The 27,316-nt window shown below is 39.7% G+C and overlaps 2 protein-coding genes across 8 annotated transcripts in view; both read left to right on the forward strand.

Moving 5' to 3' along the window:
• The window catches only part of LOC102228751 (disks large homolog 2-like), a 31,741-nt gene extending 30,982 nt beyond the window's left edge, over positions 1-759 (forward strand). For all 4 annotated transcript variants that reach the window (XM_023341669.1, XM_023341668.1, XM_023341671.1 and 1 more), the window contains one exon: positions 520-759. In XM_023341669.1, the coding sequence (XP_023197437.1) occupies positions 520-629 (110 nt within the window). In that variant the 3' untranslated portion in view covers positions 630-759. The remainder of the gene's footprint in view (positions 1-519) is intronic.
• Positions 760-5,595: 4,836 nt separating this feature from the next.
• Positions 5,596-27,316, forward strand: part of bbx (BBX, HMG-box containing) — a 37,614-nt gene continuing 15,893 nt past the window's right edge. Inside the window, exons 1-4 of one of the 4 annotated variants that reach the window (XM_023342224.1) lie at positions 5,596-5,683; positions 9,483-9,558; positions 12,884-13,052; positions 13,171-13,425. In XM_023342224.1, the coding sequence (XP_023197992.1) occupies positions 12,897-13,052; positions 13,171-13,425 (411 nt within the window). In that variant the 5' untranslated portion in view covers positions 5,596-5,683; positions 9,483-9,558; positions 12,884-12,896. Of the gene's footprint in view, positions 5,684-8,090; positions 8,222-8,947; positions 9,027-9,482; positions 9,559-12,883; positions 13,053-13,170; positions 13,426-27,316 lie in introns of those variants that run through there. The other 3 variants (XM_023342223.1, XM_023342225.1, XM_023342226.1) reach the window with 3 other exon arrangements.

A 27,316-nucleotide genomic window follows, 5' to 3' on the forward strand; every position in this document is an offset into this window, starting at 1 on the left:
ACTAAAGAAAAATATGTTTTCTGCAGTTAAACTGTCTTGCTTCACTGATATCCTCTACGGAAATTTAAAAAGGAAGAACTACTTTACTACAAAAATTCTGATATGACTGTCTGCCTGAGAAATATTGTATAAAACAGCTTCAAAAACATTTAAGTTTTGTGTGAAGTGCTGAAGAAACATGAAATCCAAAAGTTGTACATGTGTGAATGGGCTACTCAACTACTTGGCACCTGCCAACCACTAATAAGCAACACAATCACAGGTAGATGAATACTAGTTTTGCCGCTGTGTTTATATTTGCTTAATACTCTTTAAAAACATCCATCACTGATTTTCACAATGACTCTCACCTAGCTCTTGTGTGTTGCACCTTTTTCTCACAGTATATATGAAAAAGATGAAGTCATGCATACTGATATGACAAAATTAAGATTTTAATACTTCTCAAGAGAAAGCAAAGATGTAACCATCTGTATCAGTTACCTTTCATAGTAATTTCTTGTTTATGTTTGTTTTCAGCTCTGGTTCAAGGAGACACCTTAGATGATATTTATCACAAGTCTAAACAAGTCATTGATGAACATTCAGGACCCTACGTCTGGATTCCATCAAATGAAAAATTAAAATGACTCATGACCTTGGAAGGCTGCTGGGAACAAGATGCAAGCAGTCATTTCTAATCCTCTAAAACTGTCAGTTTTACTGTTACTCTTATTTTATTACATTTTTTCCCTCCATGACTTTTTTTGTTAATGTCACTTAAAATAATGTTGATTTTCTTGTTTGTATATTTTTTTTATTTTTGTAAATATAGAATAGAATATTCTAATATATATTCTAAAAATTATTTTTTTTTTTCAACATACATTTGTTTGTGAATAAAAACTTAGGTCTGATTATGCTATGGCTGCGCACAGAGGTGCATCAGCTTCTCGAGCTCCCCAGGTTAAGTTATATTTTAACATCAGTGAGGCTGCTTTGGGCAAGAGTTCAGTGACAACTTCACGGCTGAAGTACAGCTCGGCCGAACTGATGGCAATTGGATACAGTTCGGGTGTTTATATCACCGAGGCTAAAATCTGCACTTTGGAGACAGCAGCTCAGGGTGCAAGGAGCAACAGTCAAAAGGAAACGTTGTGCCAGAAAACAGAAGAGGGGGAATCAGGCGGGCATGTTGGCCCGTTGGCCCAGCTGAAGGCTAGGAAGCAGGGCCGACCAAAGGAATAGCAAACTAAGCAGCCGCTTAGGGACCCAGGGCCATATATATATACACTCCCTGGCCAAAAAAAAAGTCGCCACCAAAAAATGGTCACACTCTCTAATATTTTGTTGGACCGCCTTTAGCTTTCATTACAGCCCGCATTCGCTGTGGCATTGTTTCAATAAGCTTCTGCAGTGTCACAAGATTTATTTCCATCCAGTGTTGCATTAATCTTTCACCAAGATCTTGTATTGATGATGGGAGAGTCTGACCACTGCGCAAAGCCTTCTCCAGCACATCCCAAAGATTCTCAATGGGGTTAAGGTCTGGACTCTGTGGTGGCCAATCCATGTGTGAAAAAGATGTCTCATGCTCCCTGAACCACTCTTTCACTATGTGAGCCCGATGAATCCTGGCATTGTCATCTTGGAATATGCCTGTTCCATTTGGGAAGACAAAATCCATTGATGGAATAACCTGGTCATTCAGTATATTCAGGTAGTCAGCTGACCTCATTCTTTGGGCACACAATGTTGCTGAACCTAGACCTGACCAACTGCAGCAACCCCAGATCATAGCACTGCCCCCACAGGCTTGTACAGTAGGCACTAGGCATGATGGGTGCATCACTTCACCTGCCTCTCTTCTTACCCTGATGCGCCCATCACTCTGGAACAGGGTAAATCTGGACTCATCAGACCACATGACCCTCTTCCATTCCTCCAGAGTCCAATCTTTATGCTCCCTAGCAAACTGAAGCCTTTTTTTCTGGTTAGCCTTACTGATTAGAGGTTTTCTTACGGCTACACAGCTGTTCAATCCCAACCCCTTGAGTTCCCTTCGCATTGTGCGTGTCACTGAAGTAGCTCTTCTGTTCAGCAACAGCTTCATGCATGGAGTGGCATTGTCCACCAGTAATGTTATTTTAGCTAGAGTCCAACTGTCGCCACCACCTGCACTGGGTTGAGAAAGCATCCTAGCACAGAACTGGCTTTCCTGATTAGCTTGACTAATGGTATCGTCTCAGCTGTAGATAAGCTGCTGCTCCAACAGAGACCACACCATCAAAGATGACTGATGCTATTACAGAGTCAAAGAAGGTTATCAGGCGCACACTGCCTCGGCCTCCTCAGGAGATGGAGTCTGCTCTGCTCAGTCCTGTAAGGAGCATCAGTGTTGTGAGCCAAGTGCAGTGTATTGCTCAAGTTAACAGGTACAGGTACTTATTACAGTCTATAGTCTCAATGTCCACTCCCTGGATGTTCACTGGTATCTGTCTGTGTCACCCACTCCTTGTTTTTCCCTGCATTGATCAGGAGGAGGTTCCCTTGACACAAGTCTACAAAGCCTTTAGTCCAAGCTTTTGATGATTTTAACAATATCTTTCAAGTCTGACATGTACTTTAAAGCACAATAAATTAAAATTAATTGTTTATGAGCACCAGCAATTAGACTGACCACAGCAAGAACAGAGAAAACTGTTCTTGTTGAACATCTGAATCAATAATAGTTGATTCAGCTGTCATTTAGTTTTAACTACCATCTTCTTCCGCTTATTCGGGGTCGGTTCGAATGGAGGTCGGGGGGTAACAGCCTAAGAAGGCAGGCCCAGACTGCCCTCTCCCCAGCCATTTGAGGCAGCTCTTTCAGGGGAATCCCAAAGCATTCCCAGGCCAGCCAAGAAACATAGTCCCTCCAGCGTGTTCTGGGTCTCCCCCGGGGTCTCTTCCCGGTGGGAAGTGTGCAGAACACCTCAGCAGAGAGTCGTCCAGTAGGCATCCTAGCCAGATGCCCAAGCCACCTCAACTAGCTCCTCTCGACATTAAGTAGCAGTGGCTCTACACTGAGTTCCTTCCGGATGACCGAGCTTCTCACCCTATCTCTAGGGGACAGCCCAGACACCCTGCGGAGCTACCATTTAGTTTTTGAGAAAACTGACATTTAGCATGCTTTAAGGACTATTTTAAGTAAGTAATTGAAAACAGAGGATAAAAAAGCTCAGGTAAATGGGGCAAGCTCAAGTTGCATAATTATACGTTGTTAGCGTATAACTTTATAAAACACTGTTTGTGCCATGGGCTAGCAGCATGTTTATATCCAAACAGTTTGAAGGATTAAATCCTGCAAAAACAAAAAACCTGCTGTGAAATAGACACTCAAACAATATTCAAATTGTTTATCCTAAGCTAACTTGTGTCTGCCCAGAAACAACCTCTTTCTTTTGTCTGTCTTATGAAGACTTCCATTGAGCAAGAGGAATTGTGACTGGGACAAAGAAAGGAAGCCAGAAGATGGGAAAAAAGCATTTGTTTCTTTCAGCTCTAGGCTGGAAAAGCATGAGCCTACAGTGACAGTGGCAGCAGAGTTGGCGGGGAAAGCCAGGAATTTTGCACGACACGTGAGGTTTTATTTTGCCTGGCAGAGTGGATACTCTTTATTATGATGATCATTTAAATGCATACTGTATCAATAAGAGGATTTGTTTTATGTTTTTCCAATTGAGGACTTTGTTTATTACAGTCCCTCTGGCAAGCTGTTTCCTGAGATATATGGGAAAGAAAACATAGGAAATTGCTGTACTGTATGACCTTTGATGTATATTGCTGTCAATGCTGTTTAATGTTGTTCTTGTTTTGAAATACAAGTACGTAGATTCAAACTGCAACTTGTGTTGGGGTTTTTGTAAATTCAAGTGGCATCTAATGTTTTTTAAAGTGAATTTGGGGATTATTGACTGCCAGTAGTATTAGTTTTATTTATTTATTTATTTTTACCCTTCCACGGGGTCTTTTGTGGGTTCTAGTGTTCCTTATATGAAAGCAGGCTCACTGGAAAGGGGGAAGACATGCGGCAAATGTCGCCGGGTCCAGGAATCGAACTCGCGACGGCTGCGTCGAGGACTCAAGGCCTCCAAATGTGGGTCGCGCTAACCCCTACGCCACCACGGCACGCCCAGTAGTATTATTTTTAAAGGTTATATTGGCTCTAGTGGCCTTTATTTGTTAGTGAATTGACAGGAAAATGGGTAATGAGAGAACGGAGAAAACATGTGGCAAGGGTCACCAGGTTAGGAAGCAAACCTGCAACAGCCGCGTTGAGGACTAAGGCCTCCATATGCGGGTTGCGCGTAACCTCTGTGCCAACACAGCACAGCCTACCAGTAATATTTTAAATTTCATATTTCTATGTTGATCTATATATAACACTTCTGTGTTAAATGAACACATTCATAGTGTTAACCTTTGACACTACACACTAGTGTTAGGTAAGTCAACACTGATGTGTGTTAAATTTCAACTACTGAGAATGTTGATTCAACTCTATCACAAATAACACTTTCAAAAGTGTTATTTTAACACGATTAAGAGTGGAGCAATATGTAAACTTTCAAAGTGTTAATTCAGAGTTGAATTAATCTTTAATTCAACTCCCTAAGAGTTGAATTAAATTTCAAAATTTGCTCTATACAGCTTACTATTCATGAAGAGGAGGTAACTGATGAGGTTCCATTTTCAGGTATATATTCATAGCTTCTATGTTCACTGAAAAAATAGTACTGATTGATACATGATTTGAATGATTCATTTGAAACACCTTGAGAACTTCCCAACAACTGTAATAATCTAGTACTAAATATTTAGCATGCCTAACATCTCTATAAGCAGCAATCTAGGTGTCAGTGTGACATGACTGTCACCTTGTTGTAAAAATATTTCATTGTAAAATCTTTTAAATTGTAAAATTATAAAAGCTGTAAAAAATTCATCGCATTTCTTTTGCATTGTTTGTTTATTGTTCAAACAATTTGAATATTGTTTGAGTTAAATAACCAATAAAATGTGAAATCCATATGGCTGGCTAGCTAGCTGCAAATAAAGAGAAAGTGTTTTACATCAATTTAGAAAACGGTTATTTTTATCAATGTGATTTGTGTGTGAACGGTGCAAACATGCTGAAAGCAGTTGTTAAATTGGTCTGGTGAAGACCAGATTTCACTCAATGTGGAATCTCTACGAAAACTCACTACTGTCGTGAATCTCTTAATGGATAAAAGAATCCAGGACGAGAATAAAATCCTAGATTTGATGGAACAGACCCCTGAGGACTCCAGCAAACCTCAAATAGTTCAGCGACAGTATCAGCAGTGTCTGTGAAACACATGCACAATTAAAGTTGCACAGTAAAGATAAAAGGAGTATTGCTGATGAAATGATCAGTACTGTTGACAGACGATGTTTTTCATTAGAAACTACCTTTGCTGGGCCTGAACCAAGACTGCTGAACAAAACTGCAATTATGGCAATTTAACGAAGCTTTCCATTGGCTCAGTCAACCTGTCTATCAACACGAGTGTCCAATCACATGCAACGTTGCATGGTTGGGTTGGGTTTTCTTACTGTGTACAGTAAAACTGTTGATGATAATTTTCTAATCTTTAGAGCTTTGTTGGAACTTCTGGCCTTATCGAGTGAATTGTGACAGGTAAGTACTGTTGCACAAATGGTTCAAACGTGCCTCTCACTGCAACACTCTACTATCTCTGTGGCTGCAAGCGTTAAACAGCCAGGAAGCTTGGAGTAAGTAATCAGTCAGATAGGAACTGCAACCATTCGTTCCGAGGTTTTTCAGAGGGTACCTTTGGCGTTTCGGTAACGATTGTCAGTGTTAGAAGGCTAAGATCTAAAGTTAAGTCAGGGATGTGGTTGGAGGCCAGTCCAGTTTGGTTAGGAGCACTTTCAGCCGGGGGAGGGGAGAGCTCACTTCAACATTTTCTCCTTGCTTGTGGAAAACCGAAAGTAACTTTAACTGCACGATGTGACTGAACAAGTGCATTTCTAGACAGAATCCACTTCAGACGATGCTATTCTGTGTGCTGTAACTCGTTAAATGTGTCATCTTAGCGGATAACAGTGTTCATCTCTGAAAAGCTGCGTTTCCGTGCTCCCTGTACAAGCAACACACAGCAGTGAGGGTCACATCCGGTTTACATGTTTCAATAAAGGTCTTAGATTTTAAATAAGCATTCCATATAGTACTGTCAGAAAACCAACTTCCATGTTGTATTTTCATAGAAATATTATTTATTTGTTTTTAATTTTTAAGAATAGTAATACTTTATTTATATGCACTGAAGAAAAAAAACGTTACTAAATACTTCTCATTAAAAAATACATTAAAACAACTTCATAAATGACAAAAAGTATACTGAATCAATTAAAATACATAACATTGTAAGACAAAATGAAATACAAATATATTAAAAAGTCATATTTTAAAAGCCCTATTATACAAGTAAGTTTTAACTTTTAATTTAAAGAAGATAATGAAGAGGCCTGTCTAATATTTTGAGGAAGAGCATTTCACAAACTAGGATGTGGTTGTCCCTGAAAGCCATTCCTCTTTCTGTCACCAGTTAAGCTCTGGGAGTAGAAAGTAGTAGGATAAAAGATCCTTATGATCCTACGCCATCATAACTGTCTGCGCCATTAGATAGATATGATGGTGCAAGACCACACAGGGATTTAAGAACAATAGTATTTTGAAGTCAATTTCAAAAACCAATATAGAATTAAACAGCTACTCTGAAATTAGGTGGAGTAGTAGATACAATTGCATACACCAATGTAGAATTTTGTCATCTCTCACAACAAGTAGGTTTGAGTGTAGCTGAACAAAAAGTAAGGTGGGCTACACAGTTTTGGTTTAAACTCCTGTATTAAGAAGAACTAGTCTGAAAACGTGGGGAAAAAGATGATGTATTATTTGAGAGTAATGTCAAGTCAAGTGTGTGAGACTCTGCCATCCAGTCCAACTACTCCTCAGAACAATATTATGAATAAAAGGTAGGCTCTACGCATCCCTGAGAAACTTTTTTCAAAACTTTGGGTACAGTTTGGTAATGATCTAAGGATTTTCCACTACTATGGATCTCTGTGTTACAAGAAAAAGTACTTCAAAGATTATTACTTTTTAACCTGAGGACCTTAACGTCACTGATACTTTGTGGCCAGTTCTCAGAAATCAGGTGGATAAACAAAAGCAAATGAAACTGTTGTCAACTCCATAATCTGAGTAGACAAGAATGGGTCTATTTGCATCTATTGCAAATGTGTTCTTATAAAGTGTTTGCATGTATCGTAATTACATTTCTTTTTATCTGTGTTGAATTAATAATGCAGTAATTAGCTTTTTTCTAGCTTCTGAAATGTTCATTAGCTTGAAAACTAATGGGGGCTTATTGTTAAAAGAAAGTTTTTGTTTCATATGTCATCACAAGCAGTAAGGATTGCCACAAAGTCAATGACTTGATGCAATCAACAGTTTACTGTCACCTAATGCATGCTGAGGTAGATAGATGACCATACTTGATGCAATCACTTGATCTTCTCTTGACAGAAAAAAGTTTTACAGATAATAAACTGAACTTGACAACATTGTGTTAGAATTAGGATAAAATAATTGTAACTGACTGGAATCTGTATGTGTGACTGGATTGACTTCATTCACTATATTTCTGAAAATAAAGTGGATTTTTTTATGTTGTTCTATGTGATGGTGTTCATTGTGAATCTGCTCCATATTTGAATAAATTGAAATGAATTTAATTCAAAATGAAGATGCTAAAATAATACAGGTTAGATATTGTCAGCTTAAAGTCATTCTTTAAAGAGTCTATTTAGAACTTCAAAGGCCATTCTCCTTTTCAAGAGAATGTCCGTGTATTTAACCATGTTCCAGAGCTATACGAAGTTTTAAACATTTTGAAATCGCTTTTTTGGCCACATTTTGTTCATGTCTTGATGTTTCAGTTTGGTGGAAATAGGAAATGTTGGAGATAGCCCTTTTATTTTGATATACATCTCTTTAGCTTCCTGCTTTGTTGTGACTGGATTTGTTAAGCTTAACGGAACTACTCTCAGTACAGCAAGTGCTGAAGTGTTGTCATGTGTTAATAAGTTAAAAATGTGAACAGGACCGATGATGAGAAGCTCCGGCTGGTTCCTAACAGCAGTACTTCAGGTATGGCCATGAGTTCCTCACAGGGAACTTGTTCTGTCAGCGGACTCTGAAAACCCAGTCCGCCTCTCAGCTTTGTGAGAAATTGTTACTATCGCTGCTTTGGACATGATGTCCGCCTGCTGGGTTATCCTTGTTATTATGCTGTCTCTTCCATAGACATCCTGCTGGAAGGCAGCGTTAGGTCGAGCATTTTTGTGTTACTGTTGCAGCGTAGCTACAATGTGTGTCTAGCCTTAGATAAGCCGTGATAAAATGCCAAAAGCAACTAAGGTGCTAGGACTCTCCTCCCTCCCCCTTCCTCCCCTTCCTATCCGCATCACAGCCGCATTCAAAAGAACAGTTGCTAAAACCCTGTCAAGGCTTTTCATAGCAGTTTAATCACTGATTCCGTTCTTGTTTTTAACCAATGGGGTTACTGGACTTTAGGAAGCGCTGCACTCTAAAACATGACATGTCCACTTAGCGGGAGGCAGAGCTAGCAGGCTAACTAGCTACTTTATGCCCTGTAACACAGCTGCTGCCCAGCTAAACATTGCTCACAAATGTATGAGGTTGGTAAGGAAAAGCTGGATTTAATCCGGCTTTTCTGGATGTTTTTACACTGTGGCAGGGAATACGGGTGACATTATCATCGGGGAGTTTGACAGGAGTATAAACCCTCTCTTCTGTAGTTGGCGGAGGGCGGGGTGGGGGGTTCTCCTCCAACCAACAGCAAGATGGACTCTGATTCTGCTCGTCTGTCTCGTCATAGATCGACATTTTGCACGGAGATTAAAACAATCTGTGTTTAGAGGCAGGAATACAGGTTGTACGCCATTGGATCTTCTTACGACTGTAATCTCTCATAAGATACGCCGTTGCTGCGCGTGAGACACAGCAGGACAGGACTTTTAGAGTAAAAATAGTTCAGTCCGACCGTCATCAGTCGGACCTGACGAACAAGTAAAGCTAAAGGTTCCTGCAGCTGCGCCACCTCGATTTGGACCCGTTTGGTTTGCGTTGCTTTAAACGCATTCGGTGGTCACGGGGATTTGGCCTTCATGTTTTCCTTTGGCTACATGAGTGGTTCAGCTGTACAGATGATCCACCCAAAATGTCTCATCCTACTTCAGGGCTGCTACGGATTTTCGATGCATTCCAATAATGTTTCAGTGAAGTAACTTTGAACTCGTCTTTCCTTCAAGAAAGCTGTCGCTATGCAGAGCGACTGTAGAGATGACGGTGTAATGCATGACTGAGATCGCTGTCTTGTATTTTATAGGTCATCATCTTTGTATGACGGGCTGTGCCAGCTTTGTCCTCATCATTCATTCAGCATTTCCATAATTTTTTCTTCAGTAAGTATTCCTGTTTTCACTCTGTATCCATAAGATAGTTTTTAATCATTCATTGATGGAGTTTGAATTTCATTTGTGCCATGCTGTCCAGAATGCAGTCAAACACAGTGAGAAATACAAACATTTTACTTCATGTTGCTTATTATTAATATTATTCTTTTTTTTTTACTTGTATGTTGTTTGCCAGACTGCAAGAGGGAGCAGTTGTTATCAATTCTATGTGGAGTTCTCATGTTCTCCCAGAGGGCATGCATGGGTTTCTCTAGGAACTCTAGCTTTCTCTTACTGTTCTAAACGTAAAGTTCTTAAGTATCCTCTCAACTAGAGTACTTTCAAATGGAGTGGGAACAGAGAACAACGCCATGTACAGTTGAAACCAGACATGTAAATACACCAAATAAAAAGACAATTTTTTTCTCACTGTCTGAACTTTCCCTGTTTTATCTTAGAATAACCAAAATTATTACCAATATAATTTGGACGTTTACATACATTTGCTCAGTGTCAGGGATAATTGTCTTTTAAACTGGATGAATTGGGTCAAATCTTTTGGGTTTTTCTTCCACAAAGCTTCTCAGTTTACTGGAGTTCTGGTCAATTCCTCCTGACAGAACTGTCATAACTCAGTCAGGGTTGTAGGCCTCTTAGCTTACACCCACCTTTTCATATTTACTTGCAACTTCTCCATGGTTTTGTGGTGGCCATCCCAAAACACTTTGTTGTCCACTTTGTTGATTAATGCCTGGCTTTAAAATTAGTTAACTGAACTTGTAGCCATTATTTTGTGCCCATTGTTGGAGGCCACGATCGAACCGTTATACCTAGGGTTTGTGTCGGCTAATGTGTGGTCTCTCAGGTTTTGAAAATGGGCCGTCAATCAGCCGACAACTCTAAGATCTTATAGTCTGCGCTGGCCATTATACTAAGGAATTGGGAAGGGAGGGTCAGTGGAGAGCACCGGAGTTGAGCCTTTTTTTATTCAGTGTCATCAACTGAAAGAGAAAAAGGCCGGAAGAGACGATAAAGCCAATAATTAAAATGAGGTTGATAGTTTTAATTTATCGTACGATTAATTAATTCATTGTTTATTGCGACAGGCCTAAGTACCAGTTCCTCCTATAAGAAAACAACCCCACAACATGATGCTGCCACCCCCATACTTAACATATACGATGGTACAAGGATCCCCCATTATTCCTCTAACTGTAACAGCTCCACTTTAGTTGGAAATAGGAAAAGTCTCCAAAAATGTCCTTGTGTGGATCTGCAAACTGCAATTTATATTTTATAGATCTTTCAAAGTAAAGATTTTTTCCTTGCTGAGTGGCTTTTCAATCCATGTCGGTAAAGAACAGTTTGACTGTGGTTAGTAACTCTGTCTTAACAGCTTCAGACAGCATCTCCACTAGGTTTTTGGCCTTTGTTCTGGTGTTAATTTGCATATTTTGGACCAAAAGACATTCATCTCTGGAATACAGAACCCATCTCCTTCCTGAGCAATATCAGTCCAATTGATCCTACATATAAAACAGGGTATCAAGATTTCTTTATTATTCAAATGAATTTAAATGGTTTTCTGTCGAAGGAAACCCAGCAGATTGAATAGAGTATTTGACTGGCAGCATTCACTCCTCCTGGACGAGTACATAGTGACAGCTACAAATCACCTGCATTGTGTGTTTTGTTCTATTTTTTTTATCACATTTACAGAACAGCAACACATAGTCACACCATTGGCTGTATTCATTGTAGTTTGTCATGTAAATATTTAAAGTGAGTCAAGCAGAATACAATGCTTAATTATTTAATGAGCAATGAATGTATATGGAAAGCAGTCGGATGGGAAAATTCAGAACAAATCCAAACTTTGTCATACCACTTAAAGTTTGTTTAACACTGGGAGTACCAGGGTTTCGACCTCTCCCCTGAAGTTCCGAAAGAGGGTCAAAAGACCTGAGTCCAAACTGACGATTCTGATGGCTCAAATTAGCATCCCTTTTTCAATTGTAAACGTGGCCATTGACCGTCAGGTCAGAAAGGAGGAGTGGAAAATCATGCAAAACTGGTTATAGCTAAAATAACCAACTATAGCTAAAATCCTTCAGGTCAGTCTCTGGGCTCCAAAGGTAGAAATGTTAACATAGGACCCTTCTCTGGTACTCACTTTTCTTCTCATACTCAGGGTGTCATCAAAGGCTCCTAGTGACTCACATGCAACTCTAATAATTCACATTCTATGTCAATTATATAAAAAGTTGCTATTCCTCTACTATGTTTCATAATGCCAGCTGTTCAGTTTCAGATTTGCAATGTACTTTTTAATGATTAGGCATTTTCAGGAAAAAAGATCCAAAATGTACAAAACAATCATAATTTCATTGATCTCATGTTTATATGTAGACATGATTTTTATATAAAACGTCTAATTATTGGGTATTTTGATTTCTCTTGCTTAGATTTTGATATCTTCAAAATAAGATATTTTTGCCTTTAACAACAGCATAATATACACAGTACTCAAACTCATTTATAGTTGTAACTTCTGAAACTAAGCGCTTCTTTTCAATTCAGCAATTGTCTGGTCACTTAAGTGTAAAGGTAAACTCTGGAAATCATACATATCAATGACAGTAAAGTCTGATCATACGCCCAAATGCATTCAGCCCAAAATTTAGAGAACTCAGGTTTTCTAGAAAAACGGTGTGAACATAAACTTACAGTTGCATCCTAATTTTTGACCAGTAGTATATAATCACTGACCATTTGTGAATGACTGTTTGAAAAATAGCTTATTGTATTTTGCTTTTCATATTTAAGCCCATGTTCAAACATCCAAAATAACCTGCTGATGAACCTGTTTGTAGATTCTCCATTTCAGAACAACATTTCTCATTTGTCAGTGATTAGAATCAAAAAGTTACGAAGAATTTCTGTTATATTTGGGTAAAAAGTTGACCACCTATCCAACTTTCTCTTTTTTTCTCTATCAATATGCTTAGTGAAGAAGGTTGAGGCATGTTGTAACAGCTGGACAGTTGGGACTAAAAATACTATTTTTAGTGAAGTTGGAGGCTGTAGCTACAGCTAAAATTGTAGCTACAGCTAAAATAAGAGTCATTGTATTTTAGATGCCCAAGTTTTTTGCGACCTGCTTGAAAATCTTTAATGGTCCCACCGTGTTATGCACGGTACTCTTCCAGTAATTTATATAGCAGTTGCTACTTCAGCTTCAGTGTTGCATGTTATTAAAAGTTGATGGGATTTTTTCTACTTATAGTATGTACAGACAGTGTTTCTGATGTTAATTGTTTTGCTTTTTCTTTAGGTGCAGTAGTACCATGAAGAGTGGAGGAAGAGGTAAGGCACAGCCTGTTGAGGGGGTCACTGGCAAAAGACCTAAACGTAAATGCCTGCAGTGGCACCCTCTTCTTTCCAAGAAGGCTTCAGAGTTCTCTGAGGAAGAGGAAGAAGAAGATGAGGAGGAGCTGGGGAAGGTTAGTAGCTTCAGTGGTGCAGGGTTTTTTTTTCTCCAGCCTGACCCTAAATAATTATATGTACATTCACCACCAGAAGCGGACTCTACATTGCAATTTATGAATTTATTCTTAATAGGCAGGGCTGTGCAGTGAAGATCAGGACTCCCAAGTGCATAATGTAAGCACAACAGAGGAAGCTGAAGAAGACTCTAATGAACACCGGGCACGTCGGCCTATGAATGCTTTCCTCCTCTTTTGCAAGCGGCACCGTTCTCTGGTGCGACAGGAACATCCTCGTCTTGACAACCGTGGGGCCACAAAAATATTGGCTGACTGGTGGGCTGTGCTGGAGCCCAAGGAGAAGCAGAAATACACTGATATGGCCAAGGAGGTAATGCATCCTTACATTACGTTACTATACTGGTGTAGTAAAGTTACATTAAGCTCTGCTTTACATGCATACAATTTAACCTGAGTCATTTTTGAGACCAATACTAATAGTAATAATAAAAAAAACTCAGTAGCCCCTCGCTACTGAGCCACTTTCTCTCAAGCTCATAAAGTCAGTAGAGATTATGGATGACAGCGCTCACAGAAGCTTTCTTCATTACAGAGACAAATTGAGGCTCTTTTTAACGTTGGTGAACCTCACAGGTAGACAAACTAGTGGCAGGCAAAACATGGAAGCTATGAGCATATTCTGTCCAGCGTAAACGTTTACTCCCTGTTGTAAATCTTTTGGAATCTGTTACACACAACGATGCAACCTCCAACTTCAGGTTGAATCATTCAGTCTGTCAATCACTGTACGGAAACCCAAATTCTGTATGTTTTTTTTCACTCTAGATTTGAATATAAATCTCTCCAGATTTCTCAGGTACAATCTTCTGGTATGTGCCATAGTGTCTATTGACATGTGGATGAGAAGGCTGGTATTTTCAGCAGTTGAGGTTTTTCTACAGGAATAAGATTATATGATTTGCAGAAATCATATGGCTGATGGTTGGGACCACAGTTTTACCTCTGGAAGGTTTTAGGCTTGTGATAAAGTCGGAAGCGATATTGAACAAAGGAGGAGGTGATGGTTGAATAAAACTTAAGGAAGGTTCTGGTGCAGATGCACCTGAAATCAGGATGTCGTTGTGAGAGTGCCACCAAAAGCAGCAGCATAAGAGTGCAGTAGTTCAGCTTCTTCAAGAATGACAGAAGGACCTTGAGGTGTAAACCTAAATAATGATTAGAATAAGCAGGTGAAGGTACATACATGTGATTAGGAGACCCTTTTCCAGGATCACGTTTAGTCGTCAAAGATCGATGGATTAGTTGTAGATCCACCAAAGATTATTGCTTCATTGGTGCTCCTTATTTGAAATCTCTTAAAGTCTGACCCTTGTGCTTGGTTTTGTGGGAAACCACAGATAACTTGACCCAATGTGCAACTTGTCCATATTTTTTTCTTACCTATATTCTTTGCCTAAAGTTGCAGACAGTAATGTTTATTAATATATGTATGTACAGTACAGACCAAAAGTTTAGACACACCCTTCTAATTCAATGGGTTTTCTTTATTTTCATGACTATTTATAAGGCAAGAAATCCCACTTATTAACCTGACAGGGCACACCTATGAAGTGAAAACCATTTCAGGTGACTACCTCTTGAAGCTCATCGAGAAAATGCAGAGTGTGTGCAAAGCAGTAATCACAGCAAAAGGTTGCTACTTTGAAGAAACTAGAATATAAGGGGTGTTTTCAGTTGTTTTACACTTTTTTGTTTAGTGCATATTTCCACATGTGTTATTCATAGTTTTGATGCCTTCAGTGTGAATCTACAATGTCAATAGTCATGAAAATAAAGGAAACTCATTGAATTAAAAGGTGTGTCCAAACCTTTGGTCTGTACTGTATATAGGGGTGCGTGTGTGTGGGGGTAGGTGTGTGGGGGTGGGGGTGTGGGGGTGGGTCTGGATGTACTGTACAGTCATGGCCAAAAGTATTGAGAATGACACAAATATTATATTTTCACATGATCTGCTGCCCTCTGGTTTTCATGTGTGTATGTCAGATGTTGTCATCACATACAGAAATACAATTGCAATCATATTATGAGTAACAAAAGCTTTTAATGACAGTTAGAATGAGTTAATGCAGCAAGTCAATATTTGCAGTGTTGACCCCTCTTCTTCAGGACCTCTGCAATTCTCCCTGGCATGCTCTCAATCAATTTCTGGACCAAATCCTGACTGATAGCAGTCCATTCTTGCACAATCAATGCTTGCATTTTGTCAGAATTCCTAGGTTTTTGTTTGTCCACCCGTCTCTTGATGATTGACCACAAGTTTTCAATGGGATTAAGATCAGGGGAGTTTCCAGGCCATGGACCCAAAATCTCTATGTTTTGTTCCCTGAGCCAGTTAGATATCACCTTTGCTTTATGGCAAGGTGCTCCATCATGCCTGAAAAGGCATTGTTCATCACCAAACTGCTCTTGGACGGTTGGGAGAAGTTGCTCTCGGAGGACATTCTGGTACCATTCTTTATTCATGGCTGTGTTTTTAGGTAAGACTGTGAGAGAGCCGACTCCCTTGGCTGAGAAGCAACCCCACACATGAATGGTTTCAGGATGCTTTACAGTTGGCATGAGACAAGACTGGTGGTAGCGCTCACCTTGTCTTCTCCGAACAAGCTGTTTTCCAGATGTCCCAAACAATCGGAAAGGGGATTCATCAGAGAAAATGACTTTACCCCAGTCCTCAGCAGTCCACTCCCTGTACCTTTTGCAGAATATCAGTCTGTCCCTGATGTTTTTCCTGGAGAGAAGTGGCTTCTTTGCTGCCCTCCTTGAGACCAGGCCTTGCTCCAAGAGTCTCCGCCTCACAGTGTGTGCAGATGCACTCACACCTGCCTGCTGCCATTCCTGAGCAAGCTCTGCACTGCTGGTAGCCCGATCCTGCAGCTGAAACACTTTTAAGAGACGGTCCTGGCGCTTGCTGGTCTTTCTTGGGCGCCCTGGAGCCTTTTTGGCAACAATGGAACCACTCTCCTTGAAGTTCTTAACACCTGTGTTAATGGAGCAATCACTGAAACAATGTTAGCTGGTCCTTTTAAGGCAGGGCTGCAATGAAGTTGAAATGTGTTTTGGGGGATAAAGTTCATTTTCTAGGCAAATATTGACTTTGCAATTAATTGCTGTTACGCTGATCACTCTTTAACATTCTGGAGTATATGCAAATTGCTGTTATAAAAACTGAAGCAGTAGACTTTGTAAATATTAACATTTGAATCATTCTCAAAACATTTGGCCATGACTGTCTGTATGTATGTATGTATGTATGTATGTATGTATGTTTTTACTTACAGTATTTGTTGACACTGTGACTATGTCAAGACAGTATGACATGAGGCAGGTTATCTGTGAAAAAATTGAGCTCTTCTGCCTGCTCTCAGTGCCATCTAGATCAGAGCCAGGAGGAGGGTCTTCGTGATATCAATCACAATCTTGTGTGACATTGCTTAACCCTTTCCCTCAGCCCCTCTCGCCCCCCTGCTCTATGCTACACTGCAGCTAGCATAACCTGTTATGAATGCTCAGGCTACTTAGCATGAGTACTGATGATTACAGATAAACTTTTTCTGTAACGGTAAGTTGTTCGTCCACCATTAGGACATTTAGCAAGGAGAACATGAGTTTGATTGACAGTGCTAAGACCCTCCTAATGGCTCTGTTTGGTTGGTTTTGGTGGGAATGGTGTATTTCATCAGACAGCAACAGCAGCACATGGGGGAGGTCTAGGAAATCTGTCTTTTCACAGATTATCTGTCACATAGCATAGCTGTAGATGTAGATAGCATGTAGATGGTTTTTACAAACATATATCTTTAATAAATGTTACATACTACACTCTTTTTTTTAAACATTTATTTATTGATTTTAACAAGAGAACAAGAAACATGCATATGTTCACTTACAAAAACCTAAAGTGTAGAAGAACAGGGAACATACATATATTCACTTACAAATACTTAGAATGTAGACCTAGACCAGACGAAAACCCAAAGGGCATATACACAGGGTAGACAAAAAAAAAAAAAAAGGGGGGGGGCTTGCAGCAGACCCTCAATTGACCAACCGACATAAACATCAATTTGACTCACCATATGGCCTTATAGCCATCCCTCTTTCCATCCATCAAGTTGGATATCATTTTGGCACAGCCAGGTGTAAAAGACAGACCAGACCACCCAAAATTTATCAAGCTTATTCTTAGTAAAGTAACTGATTTTCTCAAGTGCAAAGTAGAACGTCATTTGTGTGGTCCATTGTGAAATTCCACATAATGTCCTTTTCTTCCATGAGGATGCAATGCAACGTTTAGCTTCCAAAAAGGAGACATCAAGTAAGGATCTCAAGTTGTTTGGGATAACAAAGTCTTCAGGATAAATATTCAAGATGCACATTTTAGGATCCAAAGGAACCTTTTTACCAATCATCTGACCTATCACAATCAATACATCTTTCCAAAACGCTAACACTCAAGGACTCGCCCACATGCAATGAAATAAAGAACCTTTTTGGGAAGTACATTTAATGCAAGTGTCAGGAATATTAGGGTTAAAATTATGCAATTTAGCTGGAGTGATGTATTGCCTAGTCAGCCATTTGTATTGTAATAATTTGGAATTTGTGTTAGCAGATTGTGTATGAATCGAAGTGCAAGCTACTGACCATTCCTCACTCGACAAGTTCTCTCCCAAGTCCGCTTCCCATGCTTTTAGGATGTTAGTCGAAGATTCTTTACATTTGTCAACCAACAAGGAATAAATTAGAGACACCTGTCCTCCGTCATATAGGTGACTTACAATAATGTCTTCTAATGAAGACAAAGAGGGCAGATCAAGATTACTATGTTGCTTGGATAAAATGAAATTCCGAACTTGAAGATATTTATAGAAATGTTTAGTAGGAATGTCATGTTTGTTTTTAAGTTCTTCAAATGACATAAATACTCTCCCTATAAAAAGATCAGATACCTTAGCTAACCCCTTAGCAGACCAGAGTTTAAAACCTGGGTCTGCTCTACCTGGACCAAAGTCCCTGTTTCCAAAAATGGATGAGAACTGGGATAGCTGTTGCTTTTCTCCCAAATAATCAAGTACTTTTTGCCAGACAAGCATTGTATTTTTCAGAAAAGGGTTTTTGTTTGTTTAATAAGTTTTTTCCTGTCTGATGAGTACAAGTATAAGTTTATAGGAATAGAGATATGCTGGGACTCCATTGTAACCCACGCTGGGGGCTCTCTGGAAATAAAGTAAAACATAGCTGCCCTGATCTGGGCTGCCCAGAAATACCATAATAAATTTGGCAATTGTAAACCACCCCTGATAGATATAAAAGGGACAGTCTCACTCTAGGACGCTTACCGTTCCAGATGAAGTTTGAAAAAGTTTTATTTATCTCCTTAAAGAAGGAGACGGGAGGGGAAAGTGGAACTGATTGGAAAACGTATAGAAATTTTGGCAATATTGTCATTTTTATGATATTGATGCAGCCTATTAAGGAAATGGGTAGTCTGGACCATCTTTCTATTAATTGCATAACTGATTCTGTAAGGGGGTTACAATTAGTTGGAATGATATTATGTATTGTAGGGGTAACTTTAACACCTAGATAGGTAAATCCTTGTTTAGACACTACATATGGAGTGGAAATTGGAGGATTGAGATGTTTGTTTTCTGATAGGTACAGTATTTCAGATTTAGCATCATTTACCTTATATCCTGAAAAAACTCCAAAAGACTGAATTAAATCAGTTATTGCAGGCACAGTGTTACCCAGCTTGGAGCAAAACAGGATTATGTCGTCTGCATACAAGGCTATACGGTGTTCTAAGCTCCCTAATCTTATACCGGTTATATTATCGTGTTTGCGAATTGCCATAGCTAAAGGTTCGATGGCCAATGTGAACAACAGAGGAGAAAGGGGGCAGCCCTGCCTTGTTCCACGTTTCAATTTAAAGGGAGATGAAGTTAGACCATTGGTTAAAATTTCAGCTTGTGGGTTAGAGTAAATTAGCTTTACCCAGCTAAGAAATTTCCCTCCTATGCCAAAGCGTTCCATAACAGCAAACATATACTGCCATTCTATCCTGTCAAAGGCCTTCTCTGCATCCAGCGACAGGATGGCATTGTCTGGAACTCCACATTTTTCAAAAATTACATTAAACACCCTTCTGATGTTGTGAAAACCCTGTCTTCCTTGTACAAAACCATTTTGATCAGGGTGAATCAACCTGGGTAACAGTAGCTCCAACTTCCTAGCTAACACTTTACACAAAATTTTAACATCATTATTAATAAGAGAAATTGGCCTATATGAGCTACATTGAGTTGCAGGTTTACCTGGCTTCAGGAGTAGGGAGATGATTGCTGTATTAAGTAAGGGAGGGAGAGATCCTTTACTAAAGGATTCCAGATACATGTCAAGCATAGGAGGTATCAGTTTGGATTGAAAAATTTTATATATTTCAATTGGGATTCCATCAGGCCCTGGGCTTTTACCACCTTTCAAACCGGATATAGCCTCAGATAATAATTGTGCATTGAGCTCAAAATCAAGTGAGTTTAAGGATTCACTATCTAGGGGAGTAAATTCTAATGAATCCAAGAAAACAGTTTGTGCATGGGGAGCTAGGTCTGAGTAATCTGAGCTATACAAATTGTAGTAAAATTTTGAAAATGTGCTGTTTATTTCTTTTAGGTCAGATGTAAACACTCCTTCAGCTGTTTGAATTGAGTTTATTGCTTTATCTGTTTGTTCCTGTTTGATACGCCAAGCCAACAACTTACTAGCCTTCTCACCTTGTTCAAAATATGATTGTTTCAGTCTCATTAAACTTTTAATTGCTTTATTTGTAGACAGCATGTTGTATTTAGCTCTTAACCTAAGAAGTTCTGTGTTTAGTTGGGTTGAAGGATTATGAAATAGTTGTGTTTCTGTGCTTTTAATAGATCTATCTAGTTGTTCCAATTCTTGTTTGTTAGTTTTATGCTTGAAGCTGGTAAAACTGATCATTTGGCCTCTTAAGAATACCTTAAAGGCCTCCCATCTCACCGCAGCCGAGGTTTGGTGAGTGTTCAATTCAAAATACATATCTATTTTTGTTCCAATAAATTGTATGAAATCTGGGTCCTTAAGCCAAATTGATTGTAGACGCCACTTAGATGAAAAGGAAAGATTAGGAACCCTAAGGCAGAATGACACCGGAGCGTGATCAGATATTACTATGCTGTCATGCCAACTATTAGTAATGTGTGGAACTAGATCAGCTGAGACTAAATAGTAATCAATTCTTAAAAATGTTTGGCAAGTACCAGAATAGCATGAGAAAGAAAACTGATTAGGATGCATATTTCTCCATATGTCAACCAAGTTGAGTTCTTTCATAAAGTTAAGTAGTTCTTTCCTTGTTTGAGCATGAGAGATGTCTTTGCCTGTAGATCTATCTAACGTTGGAATGAGCGTACAGTTAAAATCACCTCCTATGATGTACCCTCCAGGAAGCGACGCTACAGACAGAAACAGGTGTCTAAAAAAGCAGGGTTATCATTGTTTGCCCCGTAAATATTGACCAAATTTAGTTTCACAGACAGAATCACACATTGTACAATTGTGTGATTGTCACACAATTGTGACAGAGGATCGATATCTGCCATATCGATCCTCAGTTACATTGATGAGCTGGAATGGCACCGAGCTGTGGATTAGTGTGATTACGCCCCTCGAGTGTGAGCTAAAGGAAGTAGAAAAAACCCGACCATGCCATCTTCTCCTCACTCTACTAACATCATCAGGGGTCAAATGAGTCTCCTGGAGGAAAATTATCTTAGCCCTTAATTGTTGAATCCTTTTCATCACCTGTCTCAGTTTGACAAGTTTATTCAGACCTCTTACATTCCAAGAGGTGAATTGAAGGTCAGAGGCCATCAGAAAAAAGGAAAAATGATTTCAGCCATGGCATGTGTATTAAAGAGTGAGCTGCAGAGGGAAAACATGACAGAGAAAGACACGAAAATACAGACACAACAAACAACAATTAGACAATAGGGTGTAAATCCCCAAACGAAGTACACCCACCCAACCCACTGAGAACACTTCCCAAGGAGCCATCCAGGCTCGGCCATGAAGCCCTGCTGGTCCACCCCAGCACTCATGACGAAGAGGAACAGCATATAGAGAAACCCCATCAAACCGCAGCCCCCAGAAAATCAGTAATGAACTTAACAACCAATAAACTATAATGAAAATAAACACACATTTGCATGTCTTAACCTTAGTTACCCTAACCATGTTGTAAATTGACCATGTGTATTAAACACAAAATAGAGCTGCATTAATAACCATTATAAACCATCAAGTCAAAGAATTGAAAAGATATGAATATAGAAGTGCACTTACAGATATGTGACCATATTTGCATACATAGTGAGATATGATTAGACAACGTCATATAATTGTTCACCTTTCTTGGACCTCTACCTGGTTCGTAACCAGGTTGCTCCCGCTGGAGCTGCAGGACGAAGGACTCCGCTTCTGCTGCCTTGTCAAAAGCGTGACGTTTCTTCTTGTAGGTCACCAAAAGTGTGGCCGGGTGAACAACACCGTAGCGCAGCTCCGGTAACTCCAGAGAAATAGAAGACAGATCCTTTTTCACTTGGTCAAATATCTTGCGCTTTTTCAGAAGTTCGGCAGAAACGTCCGGGAAGAACATGACTCTGTTATTCTTTAAACGTATTTCTCCCCTCGTCCTGGCAGCCTTCATGATCCGGACTTTGTCCGCGTAGTTCAGCAGCTTCATGACCACCGCTCTGGACCGTGTCCCCGCAGCGTCAACCCGCCCGACTCTGTGTGCTCTCTCTATGATCAGCGGGATCGGGAACGTTTCTGCACCAAGCACCTCAGGCAGCCATTTCTCCAAAAATGCACACATGTCAGAACCTTCAGTCCCCTCAGGGAGACCGATAAGACGGAGGTTGGAACGGCGACTACTATTTTCCAGGTCGTCTATCTTTAGTTGCAGAGCTTCAATGGTAGTTTTCGTAGCAGTGTTATCGGCTTGCAGGGAAGCAATAGAATCCTCGCTAGCGCTGATTCTGTCCTCAGCTTGTGTAACACGCGCGGCAACAATTCTTATATCCGATCGCACCCCCTGGATAGCAGTTAGCAGGCTATCAAATCTCTTCACAAAGTCATCTTTCATCGAGTTAATAGCCGCCACGAGGTCACTAGAGCTACCTGCTTCCATGGCCGCCAGACCATCACCATCTGTGACTGTGGATTCGTTGTTGAAGGGAGGCATATCCGAAGAGCCACTGCCAACTAAGCTGCCCCGTCGCTGTAGGCCATGCTAACGCTAGCTAGCTTGCTACTCCTAGACCAGGGGTGTCAAACTCAATGACGGTATAAATCAGGAATGCCCAAGTGCAGTCCTCCAGACTGCAACTTTTAGATGCGTCCCTGCTAAAACATACCCCAGACAAAAAGTTGACTTCCCTCATTAGCAGCAACTCAGTTCTGTAGAGGCCTATGAATGAGTCAATGATCCAGGTGTGTTAGAGAAAGAACGCATCTAAAGTTGCAGAGTGAAAGGTCTGGAAAACTAGACTTGGGCAACCCTAGCATAAATGTATGAAAATACAATGTTAAAAATAAATTAAACAACACCTCACATTGTTAAATAACTGATTTTATGTATTCAAGTTTTAAATATTACATTTGAGTTTGCATGGATGTAAAATTACTGCTCAGTTTAAAAATTACAATATTTTTTAAACTGAGCAGTTTAAAAATATGCTCAGTATTTTTAATCTGCTCAGCTAAACTTCGCTCTTTAGCTTGTTAGCTTGTCGATGTTTCAGTTTTATTCACTGGAAAAATTAATCTTTGTCTGCTTTAAAGATAAGCAGACAAAGAATAAAAACAAGTTTTGATATTAACTCTCAACTTCATTCACAAAACTTTTTCGTTATTTATTACACAACCAACATGTATTTCACATAAGAACAAAACAATGAGGTGATGTTTCCTGTCCTTGAACACAAAGCTGATCCTCTTCACCCTGTCACCAACTCACACACATCCTCTTTGTGTTGTGTTCTGTAAATAAACACAAAACACAAGCAAAATCAATAAACTATATGCATATTCCAGTATACTGAGTTTTGGTTTTACATTCATTCTATTTAAATTTAGTTTGTTCGTGCTTACCGATGTTTTCCCCTGGTCAGTTCGTCGATGTCTGGTTTTAGTTCTATTCTGTGGAAATCCACAAAATGGCGGGTAGGTTTTCGTCAGTAATGCGCGATCTGTGTTTGGTCTTGTTTAAATTCATTATTGAAAACATCTGTTCGCACAGATAGGTGCTTCCAAACATGGACAAAAAACACGAGCTGCATGGAGTCGAAGCTGTGGCATCAAATCAGGGGGCAGGAGACGGTAAAAGTCCAAGATTGAAACATCACTGAACTTCGCTCTTTAGCTTGTTAGCTTGTCGATGCTTCAGTTTTATTCGCTGGGAAAATTAATAATCAGCTTGAGGTGGCTCTGCTGCACTCTAGTGGCGAGAAGCCGTAATGTTGGCTGGTAACAATCGGAAGGCATTATGGGAGATGTAGTTTGTAGTCAATTCGTGCTCAAAACTTATTTGAAGTCAATCAATGGGGCTGTAAAACGGTGGTGGGGGGGAGAGGGCCACATAAAATGACGTAGCGGGCCACATGTGGCCCGCGGGCCTTGAGTTTGACACATGTGTCCTAGACTGTTGCGCTGGGCTCAACATAGACGTTATTAAAGCCTTTTTGGAGGTTGGTTTTGAGTTCTTTGGTGCCTTTTGGTCAGCGATAACTAGTACAGTTAACTAAAGAAACGAAAAGCAAGATAATACAGGTTGTTAATTTAGTTTTTTAGAAGGAAATTGGAGAGGGCTCCACCGCACGTCCGTTCAGCACCACGACATGACCGGAAGTCACATACTACACTCTTAATGTTGGCTGGGAAGGCAAAAATGGCTCATCAATGCCTCTTTTCAACCGGCTCGGCTCTACTTCAGAGTGAACGCATTTCCACAGGCCCGGCTCGATCTACAGCAGGTTGATGCCTCCTGGCGGTGGGGTGTATAGCCCCCCTCTCCAGGCACCATGTGCTGTGCTTCATTACTATGGGACCGAACGCGAGTTGTTGTTTTTCTGAGACAAAAGAAGAAGAGAAAACTGAGCTATTTTTTTACAGCCTGATTGTGATTTTTCTGAGATTTCAAGAAAATGCTCAGTGGGAGGAATACTTCGATTGTGGTGAGGATAGCTGATCTACTCCTTTTCAGCAGGAGGAAAACAGGTGGCTCAGACAATGCAAGGTAAGCTAACAATGATTTTTGTATTCCAACTATAAAACTTGTAATACAGTGCCTAATATATCTTAATAGTGTCAGAATTGCATGTTGGTGCCACACATTCATAATATATTCCAATGTGTTTTTAGATGTTGGTAAACTGCCGCCTCTGATCATCAGTGTGGTTCTTCCTGCAGCCTCTGAGTTGTAGGATGTCTCATCAGTGTCCGTCTTCCTGACTGCCTGCCGGTGTTTACCTTCAGGATGTCCAGAGACCTTCACCTTTCTGGAGCAGGAATCAGATGAGCTCAATGTGCTGATGAAACGATGAAACATTTCTAATTTAAAAAGAAATGTGGCTGATGTTCTTACAGAGTCACAACAACAACAATCTGTTGTTTTTAACTTCTCAATACGTTTAATTATGATTCATCTGATTCATCTAAAAACAAATAAAGCTGTATTCCTTCTAATCTGACTGGTTCTAGTTTTATTCAAACCTTCCATGTTTTCACATTTTGGTCACTAAGAATTGATCGGGGGCTTGAAAGTTTAAACTCAATCTTTACTAATCAAGGTTACAGGTTTTGGACACATTTTCTCACTTTCTTATATTGAAGATTTTCCTAGAAGACAGCTAAACAGTGAGTGGATAGAATGATGTTGTACAAAGTAGAAATTAACAAACATGACTTGTATTTGGGGTCTTGTTAATAGCAACCCTGATAATAATGTATGTTCACTTTTGGTTGCCTTCTTGGTAATCTACAATGTTAAATGTCAATGAAATACATATATAATGTTATTTCCACTCTGTCTAAAGCTCCTCACATTTTTGGGAGGATTGTATTAGGACCTTGATGCCATTCAAACTGCTGTTTGTACAATAATGTGTGGAGTGAGTATAAAAAAAGAGACTTTGTTCAATGAGAGCTCAACAGCTTTTACTTTTCTTCTTTTGTTTTGTCTTGTCTTTTGTCTCCGACATGGAGCTCTGCCATCTCAGTGCTGGTAGCTGCTTCCTCCTATAGGACATTCAGTCGTTGTTCTGACAGTTCATGTCAGCACCATCATGTCAGCCATGTTCCTCCTCTTCTATTCCCTGGGAAAAGTAATCAGATGTTATAGCTTATAGCATATAAATGTAGACAAATAACAGAGTTATTAATGTGGAAGTTACATAGAAATGATTTAAAACAGACATGTTACCTTGTAAAATATTTTGTACCATTCCTACACTCTTATAAATAACTGGAAAGTCATCTAAATTTAAGACAAAACATAATTACTTGTAAGTTTTAGACCTATGCAGACATACAGCTATGGATAAAATGCCACTCTAGTTTTCTTCAGGTGTATTGTTAATTTTTATGTCCTGTAAAATAAATAGTTTGTAATCGTTCAGTTAGAGAACTGATATGTAGCCATTTTAGAATAATACAATATCATATATATATCATAATATGTTTTATTATCTCTTAACGGGGGAAACTCCGGTGCAACAGCAAAATGACGAACAGTCGTAGCATTTAGATTCACACAAACATAAAACATAAAAAACAAATGAAGGGCAACATGCTGTACAGTATTGACAGTTATAAACAGCTCACTCCAATCCCAAGGAATGCGCAACTGAGTATCTTCAGAAAATGCGTATGTTGTGTTTGAGCAATATAAATACAGCAGACTTTGTGTTTCAAATGTTTTCCATGACTGTATGTAGGCAACATAAAATATAGTAAAAACCAGACAAATTTATCTACAAACTGATCACCTGGCTGGAGAGCAGCAGCAGGGTTCTGCATGAGTCGGTTTTCACCGTGGGGCTGCATCAGGCTCCAAAGCGGCTAACCGAGGCTTTTCATTCTCTCCGCTACATTGATAAAAACGACTCGTTCCTCACTTTTCCATTAAGCTACCACTGAATATTGAAGTCCGATGCAAAGAAAAGTCGGCATCTCATTGTTCCACTGCTTGCTTGTAGCTTCCATCACTTCCGTGTTGCAGGGAGTTTGAAATTTTGCGGCCATTTGTGTTTCTTCTCTGCTACGTCTGACCACACCCACGGCCAATCAGTGAACAGGAGCGAAGCTTGCATCACTCACGAGCTCCGAAGCAGGGACCTAAAAAGCAGGGCCAGCCTCGAACAAAGGCCGGTGGAAACACTCGCAAAGCGAGCTGAGTAAAGTCGAGCCGGGACCATTAGAGCCAGACTGGAAAAGGGGCACACATATCTTGAGTATCGCTGTGAGCATCAGTACCTTCACCATTATAACTGACATGAGGGTTTGTTGGGAGGTTCGCTCTATTGCTGGGTTTCAGATGACGTAGCACTGACATCACCCAATACAGATGGAGGGCAGGAAGTAAATGCACCCCATTTATTTCTGTTGATCCAACATCAAAATCCTTAAACCGTTCAGAGAGAAAGATGAACGTTATTTTTGTGTTTTGAGTTTGAGTGATCTTTCTGTGATGATTTTGACACTCAGAAAAAAATTTGATTTTCTGAGTAGCATTGAAATAGCTAGTTGTGTCATAGTTGTAGGTCAGGCCACTTGTCTAAAACCCTCCTGAAGACTTTTAATAGTAAAGGGACTAATTTAGGTTCAAATGGCTCACAAAACTCAGTGGGAAACCCATCTGGGCTAACTTTAACAGATTAAAAATTGTTGATGGCCTAATTTAATTCTGATAGAGTAGTATTGTTTTTCAATTTATATTTATCTGTGTCATCTAGAATGTGCATAACTAAATTACTGAAAATTGCTTCCACTAGGGCTGAATCACAAGCTTCAGAAGCACACAGATTTTCATAAGACTTCTTAAACCTAGCATTAATATCATAAGTATTACTTATTTCAGATAATTCACTCAGTTCAATAAAAATATCTATTTG

Source organism: Xiphophorus maculatus, chromosome 11, assembly GCF_002775205.1.
Source record: "Xiphophorus maculatus strain JP 163 A chromosome 11, X_maculatus-5.0-male, whole genome shotgun sequence".
In the NCBI taxonomy this organism is placed as follows: domain Eukaryota; kingdom Metazoa; phylum Chordata; class Actinopteri; order Cyprinodontiformes; family Poeciliidae; genus Xiphophorus; species Xiphophorus maculatus.